General features: G+C 37.9%; 4 protein-coding genes and 2 pseudogenes across 6 annotated transcripts; 2 read left to right on the top strand and 4 right to left on the bottom strand.

Annotated features, from left to right (window-relative positions):
• Positions 1 to 765: 765 nt before the first annotated feature.
• On the bottom strand, positions 766 to 4,442 carry LOC104761712 (chaperonin 60 subunit beta 3, chloroplastic). Of its 2 annotated transcripts, XM_010484823.2 has the most exons (15): positions 4,155 to 4,442; positions 3,731 to 3,946; positions 3,524 to 3,649; positions 3,292 to 3,429; positions 3,112 to 3,207; positions 2,785 to 3,027; positions 2,458 to 2,692; positions 2,188 to 2,357; positions 2,032 to 2,109; positions 1,874 to 1,945; positions 1,687 to 1,791; positions 1,484 to 1,576; positions 1,308 to 1,400; positions 1,102 to 1,228; positions 766 to 1,009 (listed from the first exon to the last, which is right to left on the bottom strand). In XM_010484823.2, exons 2-15 carry the CDS (start codon positions 3,932 to 3,934, stop codon positions 996 to 998), a joined length of 1,794 nt encoding a protein of 597 aa, XP_010483125.1. In that variant the 5' UTR covers positions 3,935 to 3,946; positions 4,155 to 4,442; the 3' UTR covers positions 766 to 995. The 2 variants fall into 2 exon arrangements, with proteins under 2 accessions (XP_010483125.1, XP_087353556.1); XM_087497430.1 differs by lacking the exon at positions 766 to 1,009 and having other exon boundaries at positions 1,091 to 1,228; positions 4,155 to 4,384.
• Positions 4,443 to 4,509: 67 nt separating this feature from the next.
• On the bottom strand, positions 4,510 to 6,661 carry LOC104763519 (putative L-gulonolactone oxidase 4). Its single transcript, XM_010486882.2, has 3 exons — positions 5,672 to 6,661; positions 5,476 to 5,577; positions 4,510 to 5,384 (listed from the first exon to the last, which is right to left on the bottom strand). The coding sequence occupies exons 1-3, from the start codon at positions 6,612 to 6,614 to the stop codon at positions 4,669 to 4,671; spliced, it is 1,761 nt and encodes a 586-aa protein (XP_010485184.2). The 5' UTR covers positions 6,615 to 6,661; the 3' UTR covers positions 4,510 to 4,668.
• A 1,929-nt stretch (positions 6,662 to 8,590) lies between these two features.
• Positions 8,591 to 9,202, top strand: LOC104761711 (uncharacterized). The gene is made up of 2 exons (XM_010484822.3): positions 8,591 to 8,964; positions 9,061 to 9,202. The coding sequence occupies exons 1-2, from the start codon at positions 8,655 to 8,657 to the stop codon at positions 9,099 to 9,101; spliced, it is 351 nt and encodes a 116-aa protein (XP_010483124.1). The 5' UTR covers positions 8,591 to 8,654; the 3' UTR covers positions 9,102 to 9,202.
• A 588-nt stretch (positions 9,203 to 9,790) lies between these two features.
• On the bottom strand, positions 9,791 to 11,398 carry LOC104763518 (putative truncated L-gulonolactone oxidase 7, mitochondrial; annotated as a pseudogene).
• Positions 11,399 to 11,837: 439 nt separating this feature from the next.
• LOC104761710 (putative serine/threonine-protein kinase PBL16) lies at positions 11,838 to 15,139 on the bottom strand. Its single transcript, XM_010484821.3, has 6 exons — positions 14,327 to 15,139; positions 13,437 to 13,756; positions 13,065 to 13,200; positions 12,829 to 12,965; positions 12,619 to 12,742; positions 11,838 to 12,465 (listed from the first exon to the last, which is right to left on the bottom strand). The coding sequence occupies exons 1-6, from the start codon at positions 14,388 to 14,390 to the stop codon at positions 12,026 to 12,028; spliced, it is 1,221 nt and encodes a 406-aa protein (XP_010483123.1). The 5' UTR covers positions 14,391 to 15,139; the 3' UTR covers positions 11,838 to 12,025.
• Positions 15,140 to 17,311: 2,172 nt separating this feature from the next.
• Positions 17,312 to 20,762, top strand: LOC104763517 (putative FBD-associated F-box protein At3g50710; annotated as a pseudogene). Its single transcript, XR_015588371.1, has 5 exons — positions 17,312 to 18,137; positions 18,225 to 18,355; positions 18,466 to 20,148; positions 20,246 to 20,374; positions 20,475 to 20,762. The product of XR_015588371.1 is annotated as a putative FBD-associated F-box protein At3g50710 (transcript).
• Positions 20,763 to 25,161: the final 4,399 nt, after the last annotated feature.

Genomic DNA, 25,161 nt, shown 5'->3' with positions numbered 1-25,161 from the left:
CTTAACTTTACAGAACGTTCTTTAAATTGTAGAATTCTGTTGTCATCAAAATAAACCAAAATAAATTTCAAGGAAGATTTACTAAAGTAGCTCTCACTTCCGTTGATTCATTATCAACTTTAAATATATGAACAAACCCAAAAAAACAAAAGGTTATGAAAGAGAGAGTCAAGAGTTATAGTGGAACCCCACTCACAGCTTTTAAAGTATGATTGACTTTGAAAATGATCTTAGAAATTTTTCAATCGTCGATTAGATACTTTGTATAAACCAAAAAAGTTAATAGGAAATTACTAGGAAGATCACTTACTATTTTTTCATTTGTTCACTTTGCTATTAACTTAAAAACTCAACAAATGTGGCTTTATTAAAATTAAAAATTTCATGAACAAACCAAAGTAAATAGAGTAATATGAGTTTTAGAAGTTACTAAAAGTTTATTTCTAAAAAATGTCATTAGTATCGTTGTTAAACTAAAGTATAAAACCAAATAAAAAGGAGAAAAACAAAAAGAGTTTGTAAACTACGACATTTGTAACAGACTCGTTTTAGTCTAATATTGTTGAACTAACCAAATAGATTACAATTTTATCATGACTGAATTACAGTTTTAAAACTTACAAGGTATAAGTTGAAAATCTCACATTATTAAACCGAGTTTGCTATGGACTAATAAATATGCAACGAACAATTATTAAGATATATGGCTATGGAAGCCACTAAAACAAAACCATAACTAGTATTTTGCTTGATTGCTGCTCATGATTTTGTGGATCTCCCCACATGAAATCAAATATAACTACTCTTCAGTGCAATTATCATATTGAAAGACTTGATCTTGAAACAGAGAACACAAAGCCAAATTATATGTTCTTCAGGTCACTGGAAAAACATATAATTTACATCGGATAAAAGATGTTTTAGATCATGAAATAAAAGAACTAATAAGTCGTGGCTTTTGCTTCCTCCGACACTACTCTGTTCTCATTGCTAACTTAGAAGCCGTAACCTGAAAATCAAGAGAGGGTATTTAAATTAGAAAAAGAAGTTGCAGAATTCGCTGATGATTCAGAGGATTCAAGAAGAAGACCTAAGACAAACCTGAATTGCCCATAGGGTTCCCAGCAGGAGCTGCTGATTCAGGCTCTTTGATGTCCACAACAACACAATCAGACATCAAAAATGTTTTTGCAACAGATGAAGCATGCTCTAAGCAACATCTCACAACCTTAAATAAGAAAATCTCAGTTTAGTATCCGAAACAGTAGATTTCAATCTGTGATAAAAGGTATAGGAACTTTGCTTACTTTTGTTGGATCAATGATTCCTGCAGCCATTAGATCTTCGTATTTGCCAGTTGCAGCGTTGTAACCGTGTTTAGGGTTGTCATTAGAGAGAACCTGACAAAGGAAAAAAGCCATTCATATAGTATTTATATCGAAAGACTCAAGCTTGCAAAATCTTTATAAGGAGATTGATTTACCTTCTCACTGACGACACTACCATTGACACCAGCGTTCTTGGCGATTAACTTCAGAGGGTAACTCAATGCTTTCTTAACAATGTCAGCTCCGACCTGGAGGTTATGATGATTTGAAAAATGGCGTTATAACCCGCTAACTCATCAGTCATCAGTCATCAATCATGGTTTCTTTTCTTTCTGCTGTGCAACTCTATTGGACTAACCTTTTCTTCATCGTTTGCTAGAGTCTCTTTAATGGCATCTACTTTCGATGCAAGTCTTAGTAGAGTGCATCCTCCTCCAACAACGATACCTTCTTCCACAGCCGCCTAATTTAAAGGTTCAACAGATTAGTATCTATCTACCATATAATGAAACATTTCAAGAATCTTTGCTTAGAGATGATGTTACCTTCGTAGCATTAAGAGCATCTTCAACTCTCAATTTCTTCTCCTTAAGCTCTGTCTCAGTTTGTGCTCCAACCTAAAGAGGACAAAACGTTAAGATCATTGTTATTTCATATTATGTATTTTTGCATCAAGCCATCAAATGCGAATTTATTATCTCACCTGAATTACAGCAACACCACCTGATAGTTTAGCGATTCTCTCGTTAAGCTTTTCCTTCTCATAGTCTTGTTCAGCAGCCTACATGAATCCCAAAAACTTCAATATTCTGCAAGATAAACCAATTTAACGGGAATTTCATTGTGTTTTTCAATGGACCTCGATAAAATTCTTGATCTGTTTAACTCTCTTCTTCACAACTTCTTCAGTACTTCCATCACCAACGATCGTTGTGGTGTCTTTTGTGAGAACCACTTTACCAGCATTACCCAAAACTTCTGGTCCAACTTTCTCCAACTGAAGTCCAACTTCTTCCCTAATCACAGTAGCTACAAAGATAAAAACAAACACCACAACATTAGACACTAAACATGGCTTTTTTAACTATAGAAACAATGATAAAACAAACATTTAGTATTTTGGTCTCACCTCCTGTAAGAGCAGCAATGTCATCGAGGTACTGGCTTTTCCTCTCTCCAAATCCAGGAGCTTTCAAAGCAGCAACTTTGATAGTACCACGAAGCTTGTTAACAACAAGAGTTGCTAATGGCTCTTGCTCAATATCTTCAGCAATGATCAAAAGTGGGTATCCACCTTTAATCGCATCTTCCAGAATGGTCATAATGTCTCTAACATGTGTTATCTTCTTGTCAACAATAAACAACTGTAAAAAAAACAAGAAGAGACAAATACTTTAAAGCTCCTGCTGTTTTTGATCAGCTAACAAGGATTTTACTAATAAGCAATGATTAAGACCTTGCAGTTCTCGTATTCTGCGGACATTTTCTCACTGTCAGTGACAAAGTAAGGAGAAATATATCCACGATCAAATTGCATTCCTTCAACTACATAAAGGCTATTCTCAGCGCTTTTTCCTTCCTCGAGTGTGACAACACCTTTACGACCAACTTTTTCCATTGCTTCAGCAATCATATTGCCGACTTCGTAATTGTTTCCTGCACTAACCGCTGCCACATCTGCAAGCTCACTGTCTTCGACCTGCAATTCAAAAAAGAGCTACGATCAAGAACTCTCTAAAAGCACATGAATCTACGATCCAGAATCTGGTTAAGTCAAAGTTACCTCCTTAGACATTTTCTTCAACTCGGCGACAAGAGCCTTGGTAGTTTTCTCTATTCCTCTGGTAATCAAAACCGGATTTGCACCAGCAGCCACCACCTGCGTAATTTAGTTTACATCACATCACAGCAACCAAAACATTGATTTGTTTCAATTCACAGAGAAAGACCATAAATTACAAACCTTAACACCTTCAGCGATTAGACCTTGCGCAAGAACAACAGAAGTCGTTGTTCCATCACCAGCTAAGTCATTAGTCTTGGAAGCAGCTTGTCTCACTAGCTTAGCACCAATGTTCTCAACTGGATCCTCAAGCTCGACCTAACAAAAAAGCAAAAGCTTTACAAATCTACAAAGCAATCGCTCACCACACCAGATTACACATTAGATACAACAGGAAACACCAAAAGCTTACCTCTCTAGCAACTGTTACACCGTCATTTACGATTCTAGGAGAACCATACTTGCTCTCTAAAACAACATTCCTGCCTTTAGGACCTAGAGTAACACCAACTAAATCCGCAAGTTTATTCACACCAGCCTACACAATGAGATGATAATACTTTATTAAATAGTGAACCTATAAACCACAATGAATAAGAAAAACAATCATTTGACTAACCTGAAGCTTCCTAATCGCAGTGCCGTCCTTATTGAAATGTAATTCCTTAGCCGCATAGATTTTGGGAAACCTTGCTTTCCTCTGAGCAATACTCTGACTCTTCCCAAAAGAACTTGAAGAGATCGAAACAAAAGATGACAATCTATTCGAAGGAGGAGCCAACAAAGATGATCCCATTGAAGACGTTGCGCTAAAGGTTGCCATAGTTCTCACTCTCTGCAATAAAACAAGAACAAAACACACATAAAAATTATAACTTTATTGTTTTCATTGGGACTCTAAACAAAACCTAAAGACACAAACCAAATCAGAAAACTTCGTAATCATCGACACAAATCAAAACAAGGGTAATCTGAAAGCAACCAACTTTACACCTATACTTGATTGAATTGGAAAAAAAAAATGATCAAACTTGAACACTTACAGAGAGAAGCGATCAAAGAGACGGATCAAGAGGGTTTTAGCGACTTTGAGAGGTTTCTTGTGAAGAACAAAGTAGTTCGATTTATGCGACTGTAAAGTTATGATTTTTATTTAATATATTCGATACTAAAGTGTATTTGGTTGCATAGTGCAAAACGGACTGGTGAAGTTCGCGAGGATCGCGTCTTCAAAAGCTTTAGGTTAAATCTGAGCCGTTGGATCGATTATATTTGGAAGAGTCTAGAATCTTTAAACCCTAAACCCACCTACTCTGCTCCTCTCTCTCCACACGTGCGAGTGAGCGTGCGAGTTTCTTATAATAATTTAATATCTAATCAATACTCGACACGTGTCGATGAAACACATAACATAGCATCCAATACGACTTCGTTTCGTGAATGAACAAAGACTCCTCTGCTCTCATATTTGCTCTGTTCTTCTCATATAATGTACGAAATAGTAGAACAAAGAAGCAGGAGGCTTTGATTACAAAATCGTAAGGAACAGAATATCAGTTAGGCACGTACATAAGTACAAACTCTAGCCTCTTTATAGACTTTACCTGGTCGACACAAATACCCTTTGTTAGGAGCACAATGAGAATCCTCTGAACAAATACACAGCCCCTCCAATGCACATCCTTGTTTCAAGATCGTCACGTTTCCTTTTAAACCTAGAATCTGATCGGTCCATTGCGTCGAAAACAATCCTAAAGAATCGAATCTCTCTTTTACTTTCAAAAACTCGTTTGCATTCTTGTATTTTCTGATAGCCCCATCAAACGCTAGGTTCCTATTCTTACCCCAATGTGGTAACGCATTGTATTTAAATATCGCCATTTGCTCGATCTCTTCGATGTAATCCTCGTATAGACGCGGTGCCAAGGGATCTTTTTTGCTTCTGTAGTAAGTTAGGTCAAAGTCTAAAGCTTTTTCCTCTTTCCCAAGGAAAGCAGTAGAGGATGTGACATAGCGGATGAGAATACCGTTGCTGCCTTCAAGAGCACATAGAGATTTCGGGTTGATCTTAACTAGTGCTTTGATGTCTTCGATAAAACTTTTGACACGAGTGAGAGGAACACTGAATGCTGTTTGGTGAAAGAATTGGCCTTTTATCCTCGGATCCCACAGACAAGCAGTGATCAGTCCGTCATGACGACTGTCTAGACATGAACCGGAAGACATCATACGGTTTTGCAATCCGATAACCGGATACCCTGTGAATAATAGGCCTGCACGTGGAAATTTACAAGTGATTATGTATAAGTGTAATATAAAGTTTTGTCACAATCAACAATGTATATGCAAGTGAGAACTAATTACCGTTGTTAGTCAAACCGTATGAGACTGAAAACAAAAACGACGATACTTGCTCTGCTCTCACACACTTCATGTTTGCATTTTCGTATGACTCGTAACTCTCCTCTTCATAACATGAAGCAAAGGTATATAAGAAAATATTATAACTATCCTAATCATCAATATTTGTATTAATTATCTTGAGAAATAAAGAATTCACCTATGGATCTATCAGTGGCTAACGCTACCGAGAGTTGTGGACGGAATGGGAAAAAATTGAACAAACCACTTCCCGAAGTGTTAAGCGGAACTCGATCATCAATTCGATACACCACTTTCCCTTGACTCGGTAACCATATGAAATCCGCAAACTCATGTTTTTCGCCAAAAGACACCGCTTGATCTCCGAAATCCGAATCGTTTATCATAACGTACGTTAACGATCTCTTGAACATCGGTTGCAACTCGAAAGTGACTTGAGAGATAACACCAAGAACGCCTAGAGAAACTTTGGCTGCGCGAAATTCCTCGGGATTGGTAGTCTCGTTAAGAACTCGAACCTTCACATACCCATCAGAAGCCAAACCGGGACTCACCAACCTTATCTCGGTCACGTGATCATGAACCGCACTTCCTTTACCCCACAGTGAACTTCCGTGAGCACCTGTCCCCATCATTCCTCCAACCGTAAGTCCCCACCAGTACGGTGCGTATGGCAAAGCCAGCTCCAACTTAGCCGCTTCTTCGATTAGCTGCCTTAGCGTCACGCCGCTCTCAACGGTCATGGTCCTGGCTTCCCGGTTGGTTCGCACCACGTTGTTTAAAAACTTGGTGCTTATGAGAACCCCGTCTCTGCCGTCAGTGCAAACCAGCTTCGGGAAACTGTGAGAGTACTGAGTCACGACCCGCATTTTTTGGCCGGCTCTAGTGGCGGCAGCTACCACAGACACCAGCTCCTCCTCGGATCTTGGGTACTCCACCTTTGCTGCTTTGCATATAGAACGGTCGGGAAAAGCCCCGTACGAGTTCGTCACCGTGCACATTGTGTTTCCGGATTCACACTTGACAGGATCATCCGGTGGAGATGAGGAAGCAAATGTGAAAAAGCAAAAGATCAAACTTAGCCAAAACGCCATTTTGTAATGGAAATGTTTGAGCATCATTTCTCATATATCTATTTCTTATAAGTTTTATTGTATCCTCACATCATGTGATACACATGGTTTATCAAATGGATATTAATAGCCACCTGAAATTTTACAAAAGAACAAAAAAAGAAGGAAGAAAAATTCAAATCATTAAATGGAACTATGTGGACATGGGGACATAGCAATATTATTGATGCATGTAGCTAGGGGGTAAAGTACATCAAGTAGGTCTCACTTACTCTTTAGAAATGATATGAAGTTTCACTCACTTTAATTACTCTTTAGGAAAAAATATATGAGATTTGACTCACTAATTATACATTAACATCTCATCCAAGTCATTCGAAAATAAGTTTTTCTTTAGTTTCCTATACTATAATTGTAAATCGTATAACCTTAACAGCGCTACTTACATTATTAGGTAAACTGAATAAGATGGTTCTTTAATTTGTTTGGGGTACAATATTGTTATCATAAACTTCCCAGCTCACCACCCAGTTCACATTATTATACGATTGCGTGGACGAGGGACAGTATGTGGGTCTACGTACAGAGATACATTAATATACCGGTTGGCTGCTAATATCGGGTTGTTCGAATATAAGTACTTGCTCGGACACAGGATAATTAAACGCAAGTTACTACGTACCCTCAACAACCACATATCAAATTATCATTACCAATATATAACAAACAAAATCCCAGAAACATAAGTACAAAAGAAAGTTTAACTTGGCCCTAAACAATGTTGAGTACAAATCAACAAAAGCTAAGCAACCATTGTTTTAACTTTTTCTTCCCCTTCTAATTTCGAAGTTGTACAATTAGATTTTTGTTTTTAATCTAACACTTTCTTGGCAGCTGGTGCAAAATCTACCTCTTTTGACAGTTTCTCAACACGGCAACAAGGTAACAATCTGCAAAAATATATACAAGGAACGCAAAGATTATACTTTACTAATTACTACTAATGAAGTGAAGAGATGGAAGTTTTCCATGGTTCTTACTTTACATGTTCGTAAAATGTTTGTGATTTACATGACCCCTAGTCATTAACGGTTACATTTTTTTTTTTGGTCGACTGCCTAAGAATGGTAAATATAAATATACTAGTATTTTTCACCCGTACGTACTAGGTGCGGGATATATAAATTGATTAACATAATATAAAATTTAGTATGTAACATAATTTATATGAATAAAATTATTACCTGAAATCCAAGATCTGTAATAGTTTAATACTTATAATTTATCTAATTCAAAATTTTGTATCATTTTTTGTGTGTTTTGATGGATTACTAAATACTTATACGTGTCAAGAAAAAAAATATTTTATAAGAAATATGATTTATAAGTATTTAACAAAAATTTAACTATTAGTTGGTATAAATTAATAGATTAGTAAAAACATGCAAAATAGATTTAGTAAAAACCAACTAAAGAAGAGCTTGAACTTCATCATATTCACATTTATTAGTTAAATCATTAAAGAATTTGTCAAATTGCTCAAAATATTAATTCCCTACTAACACTAGCAAAAATGCAAAATAACACAAGTTTAGCAAAAAAAAATATAACACTATCATTATGACACAAGTTTTATAGAAATCTCTTTTCCTTAAAGGTTATTATAATTGTGAATATGAGTTAGGAGTTTTGAGTTATTATAATTTAAAAAATAACACTATCATTATGACACAAGTTTTGTAAAAATCATTATAATTCCTTAAAGGTTTGTATAGTTAGGAGTTTTCTGTTTTAATTTCGTAAATAAATTAAGAAGTTATAATTTTGTTATTTAATTTTCTTTATTTCTATTAAGTTGTTGACCAAAAAAAGAGTAACTTAGCTAATTTTTTCATAGATATCTCTTTAATTGATATTGTTACCATATTCTTTAAGTCAAATGATTCCCTAATTTATAGATACGTATCTCTATAAATTGATCTACTGCCAAAATAAGCAGAATGTGATTAATTCATATTCTCATTTCTGTATATATATTTTTTGTTTTACATAGATGTTAGAGAGAGAAAAAGAATTTGAGAAAAAAAAATGAAAGAACATATCTTTTGTCAGTTTCTAGTCGTAATGATGTTGTTGTCAGCATCTCAAATTCAGGGAGAGCGATGTCATGATTCAGGCATAGAAGGTCTGAGGGCATGTGCATATTCTATCTACAAGAGGCTGCCAACTCCGCCAAGACCATATGAAGATTGTTGCACTCAAGTCCGCCTCGCCGGGATGCAATGCGTTTGCGAAGCTATCAGTACTAAAGTAATCGAAGACGCCATTGATATAAAAAAGCTCGTCAATGTCGCTGCTGTTTGTGGCAGGCCTCTTGCTCCTGGTTCACAATGCGGAAGTAAGTCCCAGCTTAGCCCACTTGTTTTTTTTTTGCCGGTCTATCTAACTTACTATACCATGCCTTCGATTTACTTTTGTTTTTTTTTCTCCGCAGGATTCCTAGTTCCCGGTGGCATGATGAGACATCATGACTGAGTTATATTGAGAATCCACTATAGTTTGTTGTAACTTACTGGAAAATAAAGTGTATTAAATGCACGAATAATTTGAGACAGCTCCTGTTTTTCTTTACAAAATTCCTACTGTTAATAATCCAATATTCATAAACACATATGGGCCAATCAAATTAAATTTTAAAATTATACTTGTACAGTAAAATTACACAATTTATTAGCCGGCTACTTACAAATCCGAGAAAAACGCGAGTAGGATTGTGAGGATGAGCCAAATTTGGTGGTTTATATCTAACACTAACCCACATTATTCCAATTCCCTATGGGCCAAGCCGGTTTATATCTAGCTCGGAGTAAATTTTGTTATTATTTTTTCCACACTTGTTGTTACATGTTACTTTGTTAGCTAGTGCCGTTTGAGATTATAGCTAGTGTATTTTACATTTAACCTTTACTGGGATCGGGTGTCAGATGTTCCCGCCACATGCCATATGTCCAGAGAAGGTGTGAATGTGATGGCGAAAATTGTATCATAGCTGGCATGCCTTGTTCACGTTACAAATCAGATTCGACCAACTAAGGAAGGTAATGATGATTTTCGCGTATGAATACTTATGACACGCGTAGACTTGCGATAACTGCACTCATGATAGTTTCAATGCTTTTTAGCTATAATATTTTTTTTCATTATAGTTTAGAGAAGTATCACTCTTAAGCGCTTACAAGAGTACAAACCCTAGCTTCTCTGTAAACCTTACCTGGTCGGCACAGATAACTTCTGTTCGGAGCACAATGAGAATCTTCCGAACAAATACACAGCCCTTCCATTGCACAACGTAACCTGGCTTCACAATCGTCACGTTTCCTTTTAAACCAAAAATCTGATCTGTCCATTCTGTAGAAAACAACCCCGACGGATCCAATCTCTCCTTTATTTTCATAAACGCAAACGCGTTTTTGTATTTTCTAATGGCACCATCAAAAGCTACGTTCCTGTTCTTCCCCCAATGAGGCAAGGCATTGTATTTCAATGTGGCTATTTGCTCGATCTCTTCGATGTAATCCTCATAGAGACGTGGTGTCAAAGGATCATCTTTGCTTCTGTAGTAAGTTAGGTCAAAGTCTAAAGCTTTTTCTTCTTTCCCTAGATAAGCAGTAGAGGATGTGACATAGCGGACTAGAACACCATTGTTGAGTTCTATCTAGGCCGCCGAGAGATTTTGGCTCAATCTTCACAAGTGCTTTGATGTCGTTGATGAAATCTTTGACATGTGTGAGGGGAACACTTAATGCTGTTTGGTAAAAAAAATAGCCTTTAATGCGTGGATCCCACGGACAAGCCGTAATCAGTCCGTTATGATAACTATCTAGACACGCACCGGAAGACATTGGCGTCCGATGACCGGATAGCCTGTAAATAGAAAGCCTGCAGTGGAAATAAAGTGAATATATAACATATGTGTAAAATAGTTAGAAAAAATCTGATATACAAGATCATTCGATCAAGAGAGAGTACCATTAATTGTTAGTTAACCCGTATGAGATTTTAAACAAAAAAGACGTTAATGTCTTTGCTCTCGCACACTTGTTGTTTGCCTCACCCGAAGACTCGTCGCTCTCTCTTCATTTCATATCATGAACCAAAAGCATATATATAAAATGAAGAAATATTATAACTATACAAATTATATATATGAGTGAATAGTGGTAAATAAATAAAAAGAAACCTAAGGATCTGGTGAAGGCTAAGACCAGAGAGAGTTGTGAACGGAATGGGAAAAAATTGAACAAGCCATTGCCTGAAACAAAAACATTGGCCTGAATCCGATCATCAATTCGGTACAACACTTTGCCTTGGCTTGGTAACCATATGAAATCCGCAAACTCATGTTTTTCCCCAAAAGTCACGGCTTGATCTCCAAAATCAGTGTCATTTATCATCACATATGTCAACGATCTCTTGAACATCGGTTGCAACTTGAAAGTTACCTTCCCGAAAACATACGATTAACAAGCAAACGTTATTATTTTTTTTATAGAATTTTCGAGTTTCGTTACCAATAGAAAACAAAAGTTTAAAACGGGTCAGGTTTTAAACCAGGTCTGTCCAGCCATAAATTTATTATATAACGAACGAGTGCACTGACTTTGGAAATAGGACTTTCACATGTGACTGATCATTTTGATTAATCAAAATTTGAAAATTACTGAAAATAAAAATATGCATAATATCACCTAAAATGTCGCAATATACTTCAAACGCTCATAAAAATCTGAAGGATTGGAAGGATTCAAATTACCATAATCTTCCAAGCACATCACCAGTTCACATTAGAGAATGATAAATAAATCAAATTATGAAGCGGACTTGTGATGGTATGTGGATCCATATCTAATATTACGAGAATGTAGAAACCATCATATATATCTTTTGTTTTTTTTTTGTTTGCATGCACCATACGATGCTGTTTAGAGATGACGAGATAATGAGTATGACTCACTTTAGCATCTTGGGCTTTCTATGAAGAAAACATATTATAGTGGAGTACAAGACTGTGGTTTCTCACTCTATTTGCTTTACTTACGGCTCTTTTTCGAATTCACCTTTATGTGTAATACAATCGTATAAACTTTGAATAAGCAAATCTTATTTATAAATTCAAACCGATCTTAATCAAGTACATTACTGAGTGTCTTTTAAAATTAAATACTAATATTTGTAAGAAAAAAAAAAACCACTCAATTACAACGTGACAAAGGTGCAAAAGCTCTGTATTTCACTAGAAGAAGAAAATTCACAAACCTCTGTATCTGTCTCTTAATCTGTATTTAGTCAAAATACACATAACACAATCTAGTTTTCACTTTTCAAATTGTATATTAAACGGAAGAAAAAAACCAAGTGATCAATTACAATGTGAATTAGCATCATTCTTCAATAACCTTCTACACCTCTTCAACATTCTTCAGTTCTTCAACCTTCTTCAATTCTTCAACTTTCTTCAATCCATTCTTAGGCATTTCGTCTATAATGGTAATTACTGCTTTCTGAACAGTAGGGACGAGTAAGGCCTCTTCTTCTGTGGCCTGAAGAGGTTCCAAAGAATCTACAATGTCCCTCATTAAAGGCCGAGCCTTCGGGTTCCGGTTCAGGCAATGGTAAGCTAGCATTGCAGCCTTTTGAACTGCTTTAACCGGGTATTCACAGTTCATTCTTGGGTCTACAATGTTCAAGACTTTCTTCTTCTCCTTCAATAATGGAAGAGCCCAATCTATAAGGTTTTGCTCACGCGTAGGCCGTGACTTGTCTAATGATTTTCTTCCTGTTAGAAGCTCTAACAGAACCACACCGAAGCTATATACATCACTCCCCGGTGTCAAATGACCTGTCACCAAGACATCATCAGAAAGAATCCAAATACCACAAAACCATTGTGTTGTCCTTTAAGTTTTAAATAGCTAGAGTAGAAGCTGTCACCAGATGCATAGTTCATTCTAGAAACGTGTAGTTTACAAGTTTGGCATACTGTATTACTTACCTGTCATGATATATTCAGGAGCTGCATAACCATAAGTACCCATTATGCGAGTGGAAACATGCGATTTATCTCCTACAGGACCGTCTTTAGCAAGTCCGAAATCAGATAGTTTGGCATTGTATTCCTGTTTCAGCAACCATATGAAACCTCAACAATTGTGTCAATGGACAAGAGAAGGGCTTTGATCCATTGCTACTACTAAGTACTAACCATATCTAGAAGAATGTTGGAGGTTTTGAAATCGCGATAAATGACTGGTTTCTTTGCTTCATGAAGAAAGGCAAGCCCTTTTGCTGCTCCAAAAGCAATCTTCATTCTAATTCCCCATGAAAGAGGAAGCAACACTCCTACCAAGAAGAGATACACATATAACTCAGACTTCCTTATCTGCTCAAGAGTGATGTCCAGTAAGAAGACAAATGCGTTTAAGAACTCTAAAAACTCACTTGAGAAAAGATTGTTCTCCACGCTACCACGAGCCATGTACTCATAAATTAGCACCCTGTGACTATCCTCACAGCAATAACCAATCAATTTCACTAAGTTTGGATGTGAAAGCTGCCCCAAGAATATCACCTCTGCCTATACACAACATCGAGACAATAGATAAAAATCTCAGACCATTCTCGACTCGATTTTGAGTCTCACTGCAAACTAAAGACCCGAATTGATCTCAAACTGTTACAGAGCTATGTATAAAGCTTAACCAAGAACTCTACTTCACTCCACATGATCACAGATATCCCACATTCCTCAGTTGCAAAGACTTATGATCTGTTGAGAAACTTGGAATACAAGCAAAAGACAGAGAGACTAACCAGCCATTCTCTGTGACCCTGAAAGCTATTATCGCCGTCATGAACTTTCACAGCAACAGGAAGTGGTTGAGGAACATCTTGATCATCCAAATCATCCTTTATAAAACCTTTGTAAACACTTCCAAATCCACCACCACCAAGAACTCTGTCTTGTCTGAAATTATCTGTGATGTTTTTAAGCTCATCGTATGTGAAAGCTATCAAAGGATTCGCTGCTGAGTCACGTCTTAGATCCTCAACTTCTTTTGGGTTTGATGGCAGCTTATGAACTTCCTTAATATGCCTATCTTCTACTGCTGGATTCTGTTCTTTTGGTGACTCTACGTAGTTTCACACAAAAAGAGACAACAAAGAAATCAATGTTTGATCAGTTTTACTTTCATTCTTCTAGGGGTCTAAAATCCAAGAACATAGAATAATATAATTAAAAATGTGACTTTGACTAATTTAGAAGAAAACAAAAAGAGAGAGAGAGAGAGAGAGAGAGAGAGAGAGAGAGAGAGAGAGAGAGAGAGAGAGAGAGAGAGAGAGAGAGAGAGATGAAATAGAAGAAAGAATCAGTAAGTCAAAATTCTCAACAAATGAGTCCAAACTTATAGAATAGAGAGGAAACGAATCTTAGCTTACCAAATAAACACCCAAACTTACCTAACTGAAAAAGTTTAGAACGCAAAAAAAAAAAAAAAAGTCTCAAAAGGGGAATATAAACAGAGCATAATCAGAATAATCAAGAAAGTAAAAAAGAATACTCCATTGAATAAATTAGGCGTTATAACCGATAGATATTTCTGAGTTTATCCTTAAGTAAATCTTGTAATTTCAGCCATAACAGTAACATAAAATAAAAAGAAAAAACCAAAATAAGAAGGAGAAGAGGGTACAAAGGGAACCTGATTTAGCGTTTGCAGAGACTCTGTGGTTTAATGGTTCAAAGCTACACCAACAGTTACCCATTTATTCCCCAAACAACACACACACAGTGACAAATATATATATAGATAGATTACTAAATTTTTAAAGAAATGAAATACGGAAAAAAACCAACTTTTTATTATGTAAGTTACAAATTCATGCCCATAAAGAAAACATTAAACTCTCAATTTCTCTTCTTGGAATTTTTTGTTCTGTTTTTTTTTTTTCTTGGTTTCTTTCTTTCTTTCTCTCTTAACTCTTTTTCCAAGAACCAAAATTAAAGGTAAAGACTAAAAGAGATAATGAAAGAGAGAGACACACACTAAGGAAATGTGTTGTTTCTCCTTTTAGAGAGAGAGAGAGAAGGGAGATTCGTCGGGGGCAATGATGGGAAGAGACTAGAGGAGGTATGAGGTGGGAGAGAAAGAGGTCTTTTGGCTATGGCGGAGATGGCCCCCAACTTCTCTCTCTATCTCTCTTTTTCCACTGACAAATCAAAACAGAAACTCTCATTCAGAGAAAAAAAAAAGGAACAAAAACGATAAAGACATCAGTCTACTCTGGTCTGTTTTCTTTTTGGTCCGTTCCGGTTCGGTTATCATTCCTATTTCTGGTTTAGTTTTCGTTTCCGATAAACCAAATTCTAATCTCTTTCGATTCACTATTATACTAGGGCTTCAAGATTGATAATCAAACAATTCGATTTTGTAAACAAAAAAAAAATGACGTCAATATTGATTGAACCAAAAAATTAAAAAACAAATTGATTGGGTTTAATAGTGCGCATGAATGAAGCGCATTTTGAAAACCACAACTCTCTTTTTATTTGGTTCCTTCTTTTTTTTTTTTTTTTTATCAGATCGCTTTCTTTTTGTCTAAGCGTGCGCCTTTGCCTTTTTCAATTCTTGTTCTTTTTTTCCTTTTTCCAATTCTTTTTTATTGTTCTTTTCATTATTCGTATTATATTTTTTTGGCTTACTGATTTGTGTTCACATTTCAGTTTAATCGAATACTATGTGTTTAGTGCATAATCTCACAAAGTGGCTCAACATGTTTAATATCCGCTAATTTCTTCAAAAACAGATATGCTCATTGGTCATTTGCCCATTAGTGACTCACAAGTAAAGCTGTCGACAAACTTATTTTTTCCTTAAACAAATAATAAGAAAACCCCAATCAATTATTATATCAAAACTTTTACTATGCATTAGGGCCTTTTTAAAAAACAAATTCTCGCTTTCAAATACTGTTTGTAATAAGTTTGGAAAAGTAGTTATTTGTGTAAATATTAAATGTAAACAGAAAAAGATACAGTATTGTGTAAAAATTTTAATTGTTTGTATACCTGAATGGTGTATCCCCTATTTAACGATTTATACTGTTACTTAGAGATTATACATTTTTCCTTGTCAAACAATGTTTATCTACAAAATATATTACCTCGTAGAATTGGAACAAGGGGATTAGTGGATCAATTAGCATCAACTAGCATATATTTAGATGAAATATCCTATAGACACCTTACCTAACATTTACTAATATAAATTATAAACACTTATTAACTATTAATATATACAAACGCACAACGGCACAAGAATCTTCAAGATTAACGTTCCACTTAACAACAACCTTATATGTCATCACGCACGGTACTCAATTTACTCTTTTGTATTTATTACTGTATTCATGTATATTTTTTCCTTAATACATGAATCCGTTCCATATATGTTTATCACAGATCATGTTGTAAACGTTGATATGATTATATGTTCTGAACAAGTAAAGCTGAAGTTATGAGGTTCTTTTTATTCAAGTAGTATTGTATTTAAAGTTTAGTCATTGAAATGCATGAAATTTAAAATGTGTGTGAAAACAACAAATCAAACGTGTGCGGGTGATAAATAAGTGGTAGAAAAGTTGCTTCAACAAGAGGATATAATTCAACACCCACTACTAGTTTGTTTCTTGGATCCCTTTTTATCTCCTTGATCTCCAGGTGTTAGCTATCTTGGAATTTCTTTTTCCATAATTTTTTTTTGTTTACTTAGATAAGCCTGAAATATTATGTTTTGTTTATATTCTTCCCAACTAATCGCAAAATTTCTAAATTCTTAAGGATACAGAAGTAAACAAAGGTTCTCTGATTCGTTCATGTAAAGTTGCTATTAGATCATTCTACACCCACTTGTTCTTTTATCCTTTCTATATATCTTTATCCCTCACAAAGTAGTCTCCTTAAGATATTGCTAATCAATATCTGTCTTTTAGTAAAAGAAACTATATCTTTACATTTGTATCAGGGAACGCCACTTAGGACCAAGATATGTGTAAAACTGATTGAACATAAAAAGAAATCAAACTACTATATAGATTTTATATATTAAAAGACCATACAAAAAAAAAAAATAGTTACTTTTAAAAAATTAAATCATATAAATAATTAGATTTCTTGATCAACAAACGATTTTCTTGTCGGGTAAGAAACAATAACATAACTTGCATCTTACGGTTAATGTTCTCGTATATTAAGGATTGAAATGATGAACATTTCCCGTGAATTTTGCATAATACCACCAGTCAAAGATATATATATCAAGAAAGATATTTCAACTGCAACCCAAAATATAAACAACGATGTCATTTGTTTAACCCGTTAACCGGTGAGGCGGTGACTCTCTCTTAGCCTATAGTCTCTAGCTACGAAAACTAGCAATATGAACATATATAGACATTGACGTCATGTTGACTTGTTGAGTGCATTAGAATGTTGGGTTTAGTGGCGGCAAACAAGAAAGTGATCAGATAAGTCCGAATCTGAACTGGAACTATCAGATTAATGAACGATTTTGAAATTGAGAGAAACATCTAAAATTGTGAAGTCTTTGACCTTAAACTTTTTTTGTAAATCAATCTTGTTTCTTTCCCCTTGTATGTATAAGTAATTCAAGAAAAGCAGGGAGCATATCACACGGAAGTTAATCAAAAGCAGGTGTTGGTCTCTAGTATGTTTGGGCCTGAAATATTAAATTTGGGCCATAAACGTTGAAGCCCAATCTCTCTCTCTTTCTTCGTTCATATCAACGACATCGCTCAATCTCTCAGTCTCTCTCTTCAAACCTTCCCTAAATCGTTTCCTTTCAATCTCATGTAAAAGTATCTGTCTTCTTGATTCTGCTTCATGCGCTAGCTTTTGGGTTTTCTTCTCTTCCCCTCACTCTTCATGGGTTTGTTAGGGTTTTGTTTGATTCGATGGGTATTTGTTTAATTTCCTTAGAGAACTGTGAAAGCTGTGTACTTTTGAGTTGGAATCCCGTAATCGTTGTGGTGTTATTGTTGCTGTTTTTGGTAGTGTGATCAGATACATCTTCGATTGAATCTGAAAGGTCTTTTCTTTGAGTTGAAAAAGGGGTTTAGTTAGGTTACAAAACCAAAGAATCCCACCGCAAGCTTTTATCGGGTGGTTGTCCTGTTCTCGAGGAGTTGGTGTTGGACAAAACTAAAAACAGCGTCTTTTTGCGGTCGTTCTATGTTGAAATGCCTACCTTACAGAGATTTTCTATACTTTGATAGATCTGAGTCAATGAACTTCGGAGAAAATGGCTCTATAAGATTGTGATCATTGTCCCGTCTGTGAAGAACTTTGTAGACTTCTATGGTGACTTGTATCTGTGTGAGAGTATGCCTGAAGTGATTGAGGCAATTGTAAAAGTGGTTTATGAAAGTCCCAAGAAGCTACTTGAATCTCTTCCATCAGTCAAGAATCTCTGTTTATGTTTAACTGCTTCAACGGTAGTAAAACCCAAATCTCTCTATTATCTTGTGATTTATTACATCTACACTGTTTTGCTTATGTTTTCGGACGTTTTTTTTATACAGCTTCAGCACCGTATTGGGTTTTATCATCTTGTTCATTTGGAGCTATGTCAAGACACTTCAGGGTGGTGGGATCTACTTACTTGGATGCTTGATAACTCTCCTAAACTACAATATATCTCAAGTTAAACACGGTATACATACATTCGATCGCCTCAACCTGATGCATTCATTTATCACACTTGTTTCATTGTCTTACGTTATAATTGCAAGGTCTAATACACTATAATTGCTGTTCTGTTAGTGCAATGAACGTCCTTGTTTCGTAACGCCCATTGAAGGTCATTGGGGAGGACCAAGTTCAATTCATGAATGCTTGCGGTTACTTCTCTCTACTTTTGAGTGGAAATATTACAATGGAAGAGAACAAGTTTTACTTTTGATTCCTTCAACTTTTAACTAAACAATACACGATTACAATCCCATTGAAGGGTGTTTTTTTTTTTCAAAATTATTCATGTGGCTATTCAGTGAAAACTATATCTCACTTTGTCCACATGTGATTAAAAACATGCACATGGGCTATTCTATGAAAATTATCCTAATTATAAAGCGTAAATATGTTAAAAGAAGTACATACAGTATAGTGTTAACGTCGGTTGTTGTATTGCGGATTTTAAAACCGTGTAGTCTACTAATGAGTTTTAAACCGTGTATTTTTTTTATATATTGTATTTTATTTTCTCGAGGATTAGAAAATTTTAGGTTTAGGATATTTGATCGAATCTCTTTTGCTTGTCTCTAGGGTTTTGTATGAGAACTTGGATTTTATAATAAAGAGCTGTTTAGCCCTAAAAAAAGTTTCTCGAAACCTATATATTGCTTATAGACGTCACGTTTCGACGCTCAAGAAGCAAGATCGTAACTTGTATTCTAGTTCTCCTGGAGATCTTGAGTTCTCTCTGTTTGTTCATTTAGCTTCCCGCTCTCCAATACATCTTCGGGTAGATCTGAGAGGTCGTCGTCTTTGAGTTGAAAGAGTTTGATTTAGGGTTCCATATGGACATGACTAGTGACCTGTCCGACGATTTGCTTTTGAAGATTTTGTCATCACTTCCTGCCAAAGATATGGTCGGAACAATGCTTTTGTCGAAGCGATGGAAGTTTCTGTGGACTATGGTTACAAAACTTCATTTTGATGATAGTTTTAAGGATTATTACTGTGATGATGAGGACGAAGATTATGTTACCGATGGTGAGAACATTTTTCCTTACAGGAGATTTCGGCAATATGTTGACAAGTTTATGATATTGCATAAGTCTCATGTTCTTGAAACTTTAACGTTCGAAATCGGTCTCGTATCCAGAGCTGATGATTTGGCAACATGGATAAGGATTGCAATTGCTCGCCAAGTGCGTGAACTTGAAATTCACCGTTCTATTGCGGATAATATTGATTACACATTTACATTGCCATTGGATCTGTATACGTATGATAAGCTTGTGGTTTTGAAACTTTGTGGATCAATTGTTCTGGATGTCCCTTTGATGGTTTCGCTTTCGTCTCTAAAATCGTTACACCTCTTGAGCGTACTACTGTACCATGACGAAGAATCGCATTGCCGTCTTTTAAAGGGTTGTCCTGTTCTCGAGGAGTTGGTCGTGGACAAATGTGAAAACGCTCCTGTGTCTTCTTTATATGTTTTAATGCCTTTTTTAAAAGAGTTTATCTATAGTTAATGAGTATAATAAACAACTATCTACTGTAGAACATCCAAAATTTGATTCACACGTAGATGTAATTAACGTTCCGTGTTTGAAGTACTTGAACTATGTAGATATCTATGATTTTGGTCATTCGTGTTTGTGTGAGAATATGCCCGAGGTGGTGGAGGCAAATGTTAAACTTGTCTGCAAATTCCCTGAGAAGCTCATGAGATCTCTTAACTCAGTTAAGCATCTCTCTCTATGTCTACAGGGTTCAATGGTAAACAAAAACAAACCTTCTTTAGTTTGTAAAGTTTAAGTCTTTCTCTCATTGCAATATATTTCTCGTGCTTATGTCTCTGAGTATCTCTCCGTAGCTTAAGCCTCGTAGTAGATACAACCAGCTAGTTCACCTGGAGCTATGTCGATGCAGCATAATGTGGTGGGATCTGCTAACTAGGATGCTAAAAATTTCTCCTAAACTACAGGTTCTCAAGCTCAACAAGGTACCTTTACCCAAACCTAATGCATTCTGGTTTCTTTACTCATATGTCTCACTGCCATAAGTTCTAGTTTCATGGTCTGATACACAAAAATCTGTATTAGTGTCAGGAACCCTTCTATGATTCTCCAATAGTGCCCATTAAAGGCAGTTGGGAACCAAGTTCTGTTCCTGAATGTTTGGTGAGCCATCTCAAAACTTTTGAGTGGAAGTATTACAATGGAAGTCATGAAGAGAAGAAAGTAGTAGCATACATCCTGAAGCACGCAAGACACTTAAAGACTGCGACCGTATCTGCTGAGGAATTGTCGACGAAAATTCCAACTCGGCAACGCAAGGAGTTGGTTTCTCTGCCTAGGGCTTCAGCTTCATGTAAACTTGTTCTTGATTGAAAAAAAAAACACTGAAAGTAATAATCATGTACTCTGTCTCGCAAGTTATTTAAGTTTTGGCTTGAGAGTTATGTGTTAAGACACTTAAGAGCTTGTTTATTTTTACTACTTAGTTTCAAAATTTGGTATTGAACATAAACATGAGTTCTTGTTCAAAAATAATAAAAAAAACATATACATGATTATATTAAGATTAAATTTGATTATGCAAATAATATTTTTGGCAAACAGCTTTTGGAAGATGATATATGTAACTTAGAATGAATAAGATTCAGAAGCTATTCATACTAGGTGTTGTACCCACAATTCGTCATCTCGGATAATAGGCAAAGGGCCTGGGCCGGGCACGCTAAACGGACCAAGGGTGTAGCACTGGTCGGCCCATCAGACTCAGAGAAAGGAAGAGAGCGCGGAGAGACGTCATATTAGTCAGCTCGCAGTTCGAGCTCGGTCAAAGATTCCAACATTCAAGTGGATTAATTAGGACGCGAGAATCGTGTAAAATTAATTACGCATTAATTGGGTAATTAATCGGTATGTATAAATATGTAAGGGGGGAAGTCTTTGAGGGGAGGGAATATTCTTTTTGGCTCTGAAGCAGTAATATACATTTTTAGCATTCAAACACTCCCATTCAGTTCGGAACTCCTAACGGTGATAAGCTCCTCCACACATAAATCAGTTCGAAAGGAGAGAACACTTCTCACCCCCCCCCCCCCACATTTGGCGCTAGAAGGAGGGGAATTATCACCTATACTCTTACTAGTTCCGACCTCATATCCGAACCCACTTCATCCAAACACCGCTATGACTACCGACTCTTCCAATCAGGTAACTCTGGAGGCTATCCAAACTTTTTTGCAGAACTTGTCTGAGAAGTCCGACCGCCAGCAAGCAGCCTCGGCTGCTCTCACCGAGCGTTTTGACAGCCTGGAGGGACAGGTCTCCACCCATTTGGAGGCAATCACTACGTCAGTAGCCGACCTCTCAGCCTCTCACCGCGCATACGCCGATCGGGTCGATCACCTGTCTTCCGATCAAAACCCTCGCCGACGTGCTCTGGACTTCACTGGCGTCATTCCGCCTCTCACCATGCAGCCTGCAGCAGCAAACTCCACTCCGGGAAATACTTTCCCACCCCAACTAAGTACTCAAGCAGCGCCACCGCTGGTCGGCGATAGCCACACTCCGGTTCAGCTCGATATTACTGGATCCTCCGAAGTCCCAATTCGTCTCCCTCCCCCTGTGGGCGGAAACACTTCGACTCTTGGTTACGTCACCAATCCCGAGATCTTCCGCATGCAGAGCGAAATCCGGGACATGCGGTCTGTGATGCACAGTGCAACCACTTCAGTGCAACCACTTCAGCTCCGGATATTTTCCGAGTGATCGAGGAGTCAAAGCGAAATCCTTTCTCCGACCAAGTAGCCCGAGTCCGCATCAAAGATACTGGCAAAATTAAGTTCTCGAGCTACGAGGGAAAAGGGAGATCCGACCAGTCATCTTAAGACTTTCTTGTTAACAGCTAGCCGCGTAGACCTCGAACCTCATGAAGCAGACGCTGGATACTGCAAGTTGTTCGCAGAGACGTTTTGCGGGCCGGCTTTACTTTGGTTCGCATCTCTAGCAGCCGGCTCCATAAACAACTTCACGGAGCTGTCGACCTCTTTCATTAAGCAATATTCTAGCTTAATTGAAACCGCGGTAACAGACGCTCAACTTTGGAACTTGAGCCAAAATGCCGGAGAGTCTCTCCGGTCTTATATAACAAAGTTCAAGGAAATCCAGGTTCAGATCCCAGGACTCTCGGACTCGACTGCTCTGGCTGCGCTAAAAAATGGCCTCTGGCACGAATCTCGTTTCCGCGAAGAGCTAACCGTAAATCCGTTCTCAACCATTCAGGACGCCTTACACCGGGCTTCGAACTGGATAATTGCAGAGGAAGACAAGGCCGCCGCCGCACTGAAACATAAAGTTCCACCTACAGGCAAACCTCGATTCGAAGCACCCGCTAAAAAGACTCCACCTACGACTCCGAAGTCCGGACCTGGCACATTCGCAGTCAATCAATCTCCCAAGAAGAACTCTCCAAAGAGTTTGCCATCCAAACCTCCATTTTCACCACATTCCAAAAGTGGAGTACTCCCAAGTAACAAATGGGTCCGAGATGAGGACACGTACTGCGAGCTCCACAAAACCATTAGCCACTACTCGTGACTGCAAGAAACTGATGCACCTTCTCGCAGAAAAGTATGTGGCAGGAGAGATGCCGAATGTAACAATCGAGGAGTTGGAGCAGAAGACAACCCCCAAGGTGGACGAAGACGCTCCGCCTTTGAAGAAACCAAAACAATCAGTTGGGAGCAAAGCCCCCAAGAAAAGAATAGACGTCTTAATGGGGGGGGTTGCGCCTTTTTCGAAACTCCATCACTGCAATCAAAGATCATCAGCGGAAGCTCACTAGCCCTCAGCCGAAGCGAGATAAGGTCACAACAAGTGACCTACCTAAAGTCTTTTTCTCCGAGAAGGAAACCGAGGAACTAGACACTCCGCACGACGATGCACTCGTCATATCACTAGACATGGCGAACCACGAAGTGTGCCAGATCCTAATAGATACTGGGAGTTCGGTAGATTTGATATTCCTCAACACGCTTGCTAGAATGGGTATCGGGAGAGAGCACATCGTGGGACCACTCTCACCTTTGGTTTCGTTCACAAGCGAGACATCGATGTCATTGGGCACAATAACAGTACCGGTGTCCACTCAAGGAGTCGTAAAAATGGTGGAATTTACGGTCTTTGACCGACCAGCGGCCTATAACATTATTATGGGAACACCTTGGCTCTATCAGATGAAGGCAGTAGCCTCGACGTACCATCAGCGCGTCAAATTTCCAACCCCGCAAGGAGTTCGAGAGATTCTAGGGAGCCAAAGGACGACAAGGAGCTGCTACCTCGAGAGTCACAAGCTTCTGGTTCAATAGCAACCACAGTTCGGAAGCAATTAAAAGGCGACCTCACTGAGCCCATTTTCATCAACGGTAAGTTTCCAGATCAGGAAATCAAGATCGGAGCTGGGTTGGATGACGAGCTCCGCGCTAGTTTGGTAACCTTTCTGAAAGAAAATATGGCCACCTTTGCGTGGTCCGTAGATGAAATGCTCGTATCAGTCCGGAGGTAATCTCGCACGAGCTAAATGTTGACCCGACATTCAGATCAATAAAGCAGAAGCGAAAAAAACTGGGTCCTGAGTGAGCTGAAATCGTTAACAAGAAGGTGGAACGTTTACTAAAAGCAGGGCAGATACGCGAAGTAAAGTATCCTGAATGGCTCGCGAACACAGTGGTAGTCAAGAAGAAGAATGGAAAATCACGAGTTTGCGTCGATTTTACCGACTTTAATAAGGCGTGCCCTAAGGTCAGCTTTCCACTTCCGCATATCGACAGGCTAGTTGAGTCCACTTCGGGCCACGAGCTGATGTCTTTCATGGATGCCTTCTCCGGTTACAATCAAATCCTTATGAACCCGGATAACCAGGAAAAGACCGCATTCATTACGGACCGTGGGATTTACTGTTACAAGGTGATGCCTTTTGGGTTAAAGAACGCCGGAGCAACCTACCAGAGACTAGTAAACCGAATCTTCGAGCACCAGCTCGGAAAAACCATGGAAGTCTACATTGACGACATGTTGGTAAAGTCTATGGAAGTTAGCTCGCATCTCGCAGATTTGAAAGTTTGCTTCGACATCTTGAACCAGTTCGGGATGAAGCTTAACCCCACAAAGTGCACCTTTGTAGTCCCATGAGGGGAGTTTCTGGGATACATCGTTACAGAACGAGGAATTGAACCAAACCCGAGGCAAATTAACGCTTTCTTATCAATGAGTTCTCCTAGGAATTTACGCAAAGTGCAACGTCTTAACGGACGGATCGCCGCCCTCAACCGCTTCATCTCCCGGTCTACAGACAAGTGCCTCCCGTTCTACCAAGTGCCTCCCGTTCTACGAAGTGCGAAGAAGCATTCGCTCAGCTGAAAACTTACTTGTCTGAACCTCCGGTCTTGGCTAAACCTGAATTCGGAGAGCCACTTTTCCTTTACGTAGCTGTTTCGGACAGCGCAGTAAGTGGAGTCTTGGTTCGGGAAGAAAGGGGGGGAGCAGCGACCAATTTTCTATGTCAGTAGTTACTTCGGCAAGAAAACTGCGACCTTACTTTCAGTCCCATACAATCATAATCCTAACGACGCAACCACTTCGGACGGTGTTGCATAGTCCAAGCCAGTCTGGGAGATTAGCTAAATGGTCTATCGAGCTGAGTGAATACGACATCGAGTTCCAGACTCAAACCTGTGCTAAGGCGCAAGTGCTGGCAAACTTCCTGATCGAACTCCCACTA

Source organism: Camelina sativa, chromosome 18 (assembly GCF_030686135.1).
Source record: "Camelina sativa cultivar CO46 ecotype springtype chromosome 18, ASM3068613v1".
Lineage (NCBI taxonomy): Eukaryota > Viridiplantae > Streptophyta > Magnoliopsida > Brassicales > Brassicaceae > Camelina > Camelina sativa.
The sequence above is the reverse complement of the archived record's forward strand: the minus strand, read 5'-3'. Positions and strand labels throughout refer to the sequence as shown.

Bases quoted from the DNA above. Each gene is read 5' to 3' on its own strand.
- LOC104761712 (XM_010484823.2), bottom strand. From the start codon at position 3,934: ATGGCAACCTTTAGCGCAACGTCTTCAATGGGATCATCTTTGTTGGCT. The intron at 3,208-3,291 runs GTTTGTAATTTA...TAAATTACGCAG, and splicing joins TAATCGCTGAAGGTGTTAAG to GTGGTGGCTGCTGGTGCAAA. The intron at 1,792-1,873 runs GTAACATCATCT...CCTTTAAATTAG, and splicing joins ATGCTCTTAATGCTACGAAG to GCGGCTGTGGAAGAAGGTAT.
- LOC104763519 (XM_010486882.2), bottom strand. From the start codon at position 6,614: ATGATGCTCAAACATTTCCATTACAAAATGGCGTTTTGGCTAAGTTTG. The intron at 5,578-5,671 runs GTGAATTCTTTA...CATGTTATGAAG, and splicing joins AGCCACTGATAGATCCATAG to AGGAGAGTTACGAGTCATAC. The intron at 5,385-5,475 runs GTAATTAGTTCT...TTCCACGTGCAG, and splicing joins ATACGGTTTGACTAACAACG to GCCTATTATTCACAGGGTAT.
- LOC104761711 (XM_010484822.3), top strand. From the start codon at position 8,655: ATGAAAGAACATATCTTTTGTCAGTTTCTAGTCGTAATGATGTTGTTG. The intron at 8,965-9,060 runs GTAAGTCCCAGC...TTTTCTCCGCAG, and splicing joins TCCTGGTTCACAATGCGGAA to GATTCCTAGTTCCCGGTGGC.
- LOC104761710 (XM_010484821.3), bottom strand. From the start codon at position 14,390: ATGGGTAACTGTTGGTGTAGCTTTGAACCATTAAACCACAGAGTCTCT. The intron at 13,757-14,326 runs GTTCCCTTTGTA...GAAACTACGTAG, and splicing joins CTCTGCAAACGCTAAATCAG to AGTCACCAAAAGAACAGAAT. The intron at 13,201-13,436 runs GTTAGTCTCTCT...TGTTGTGTATAG, and splicing joins AGGGTCACAGAGAATGGCTG to GCAGAGGTGATATTCTTGGG.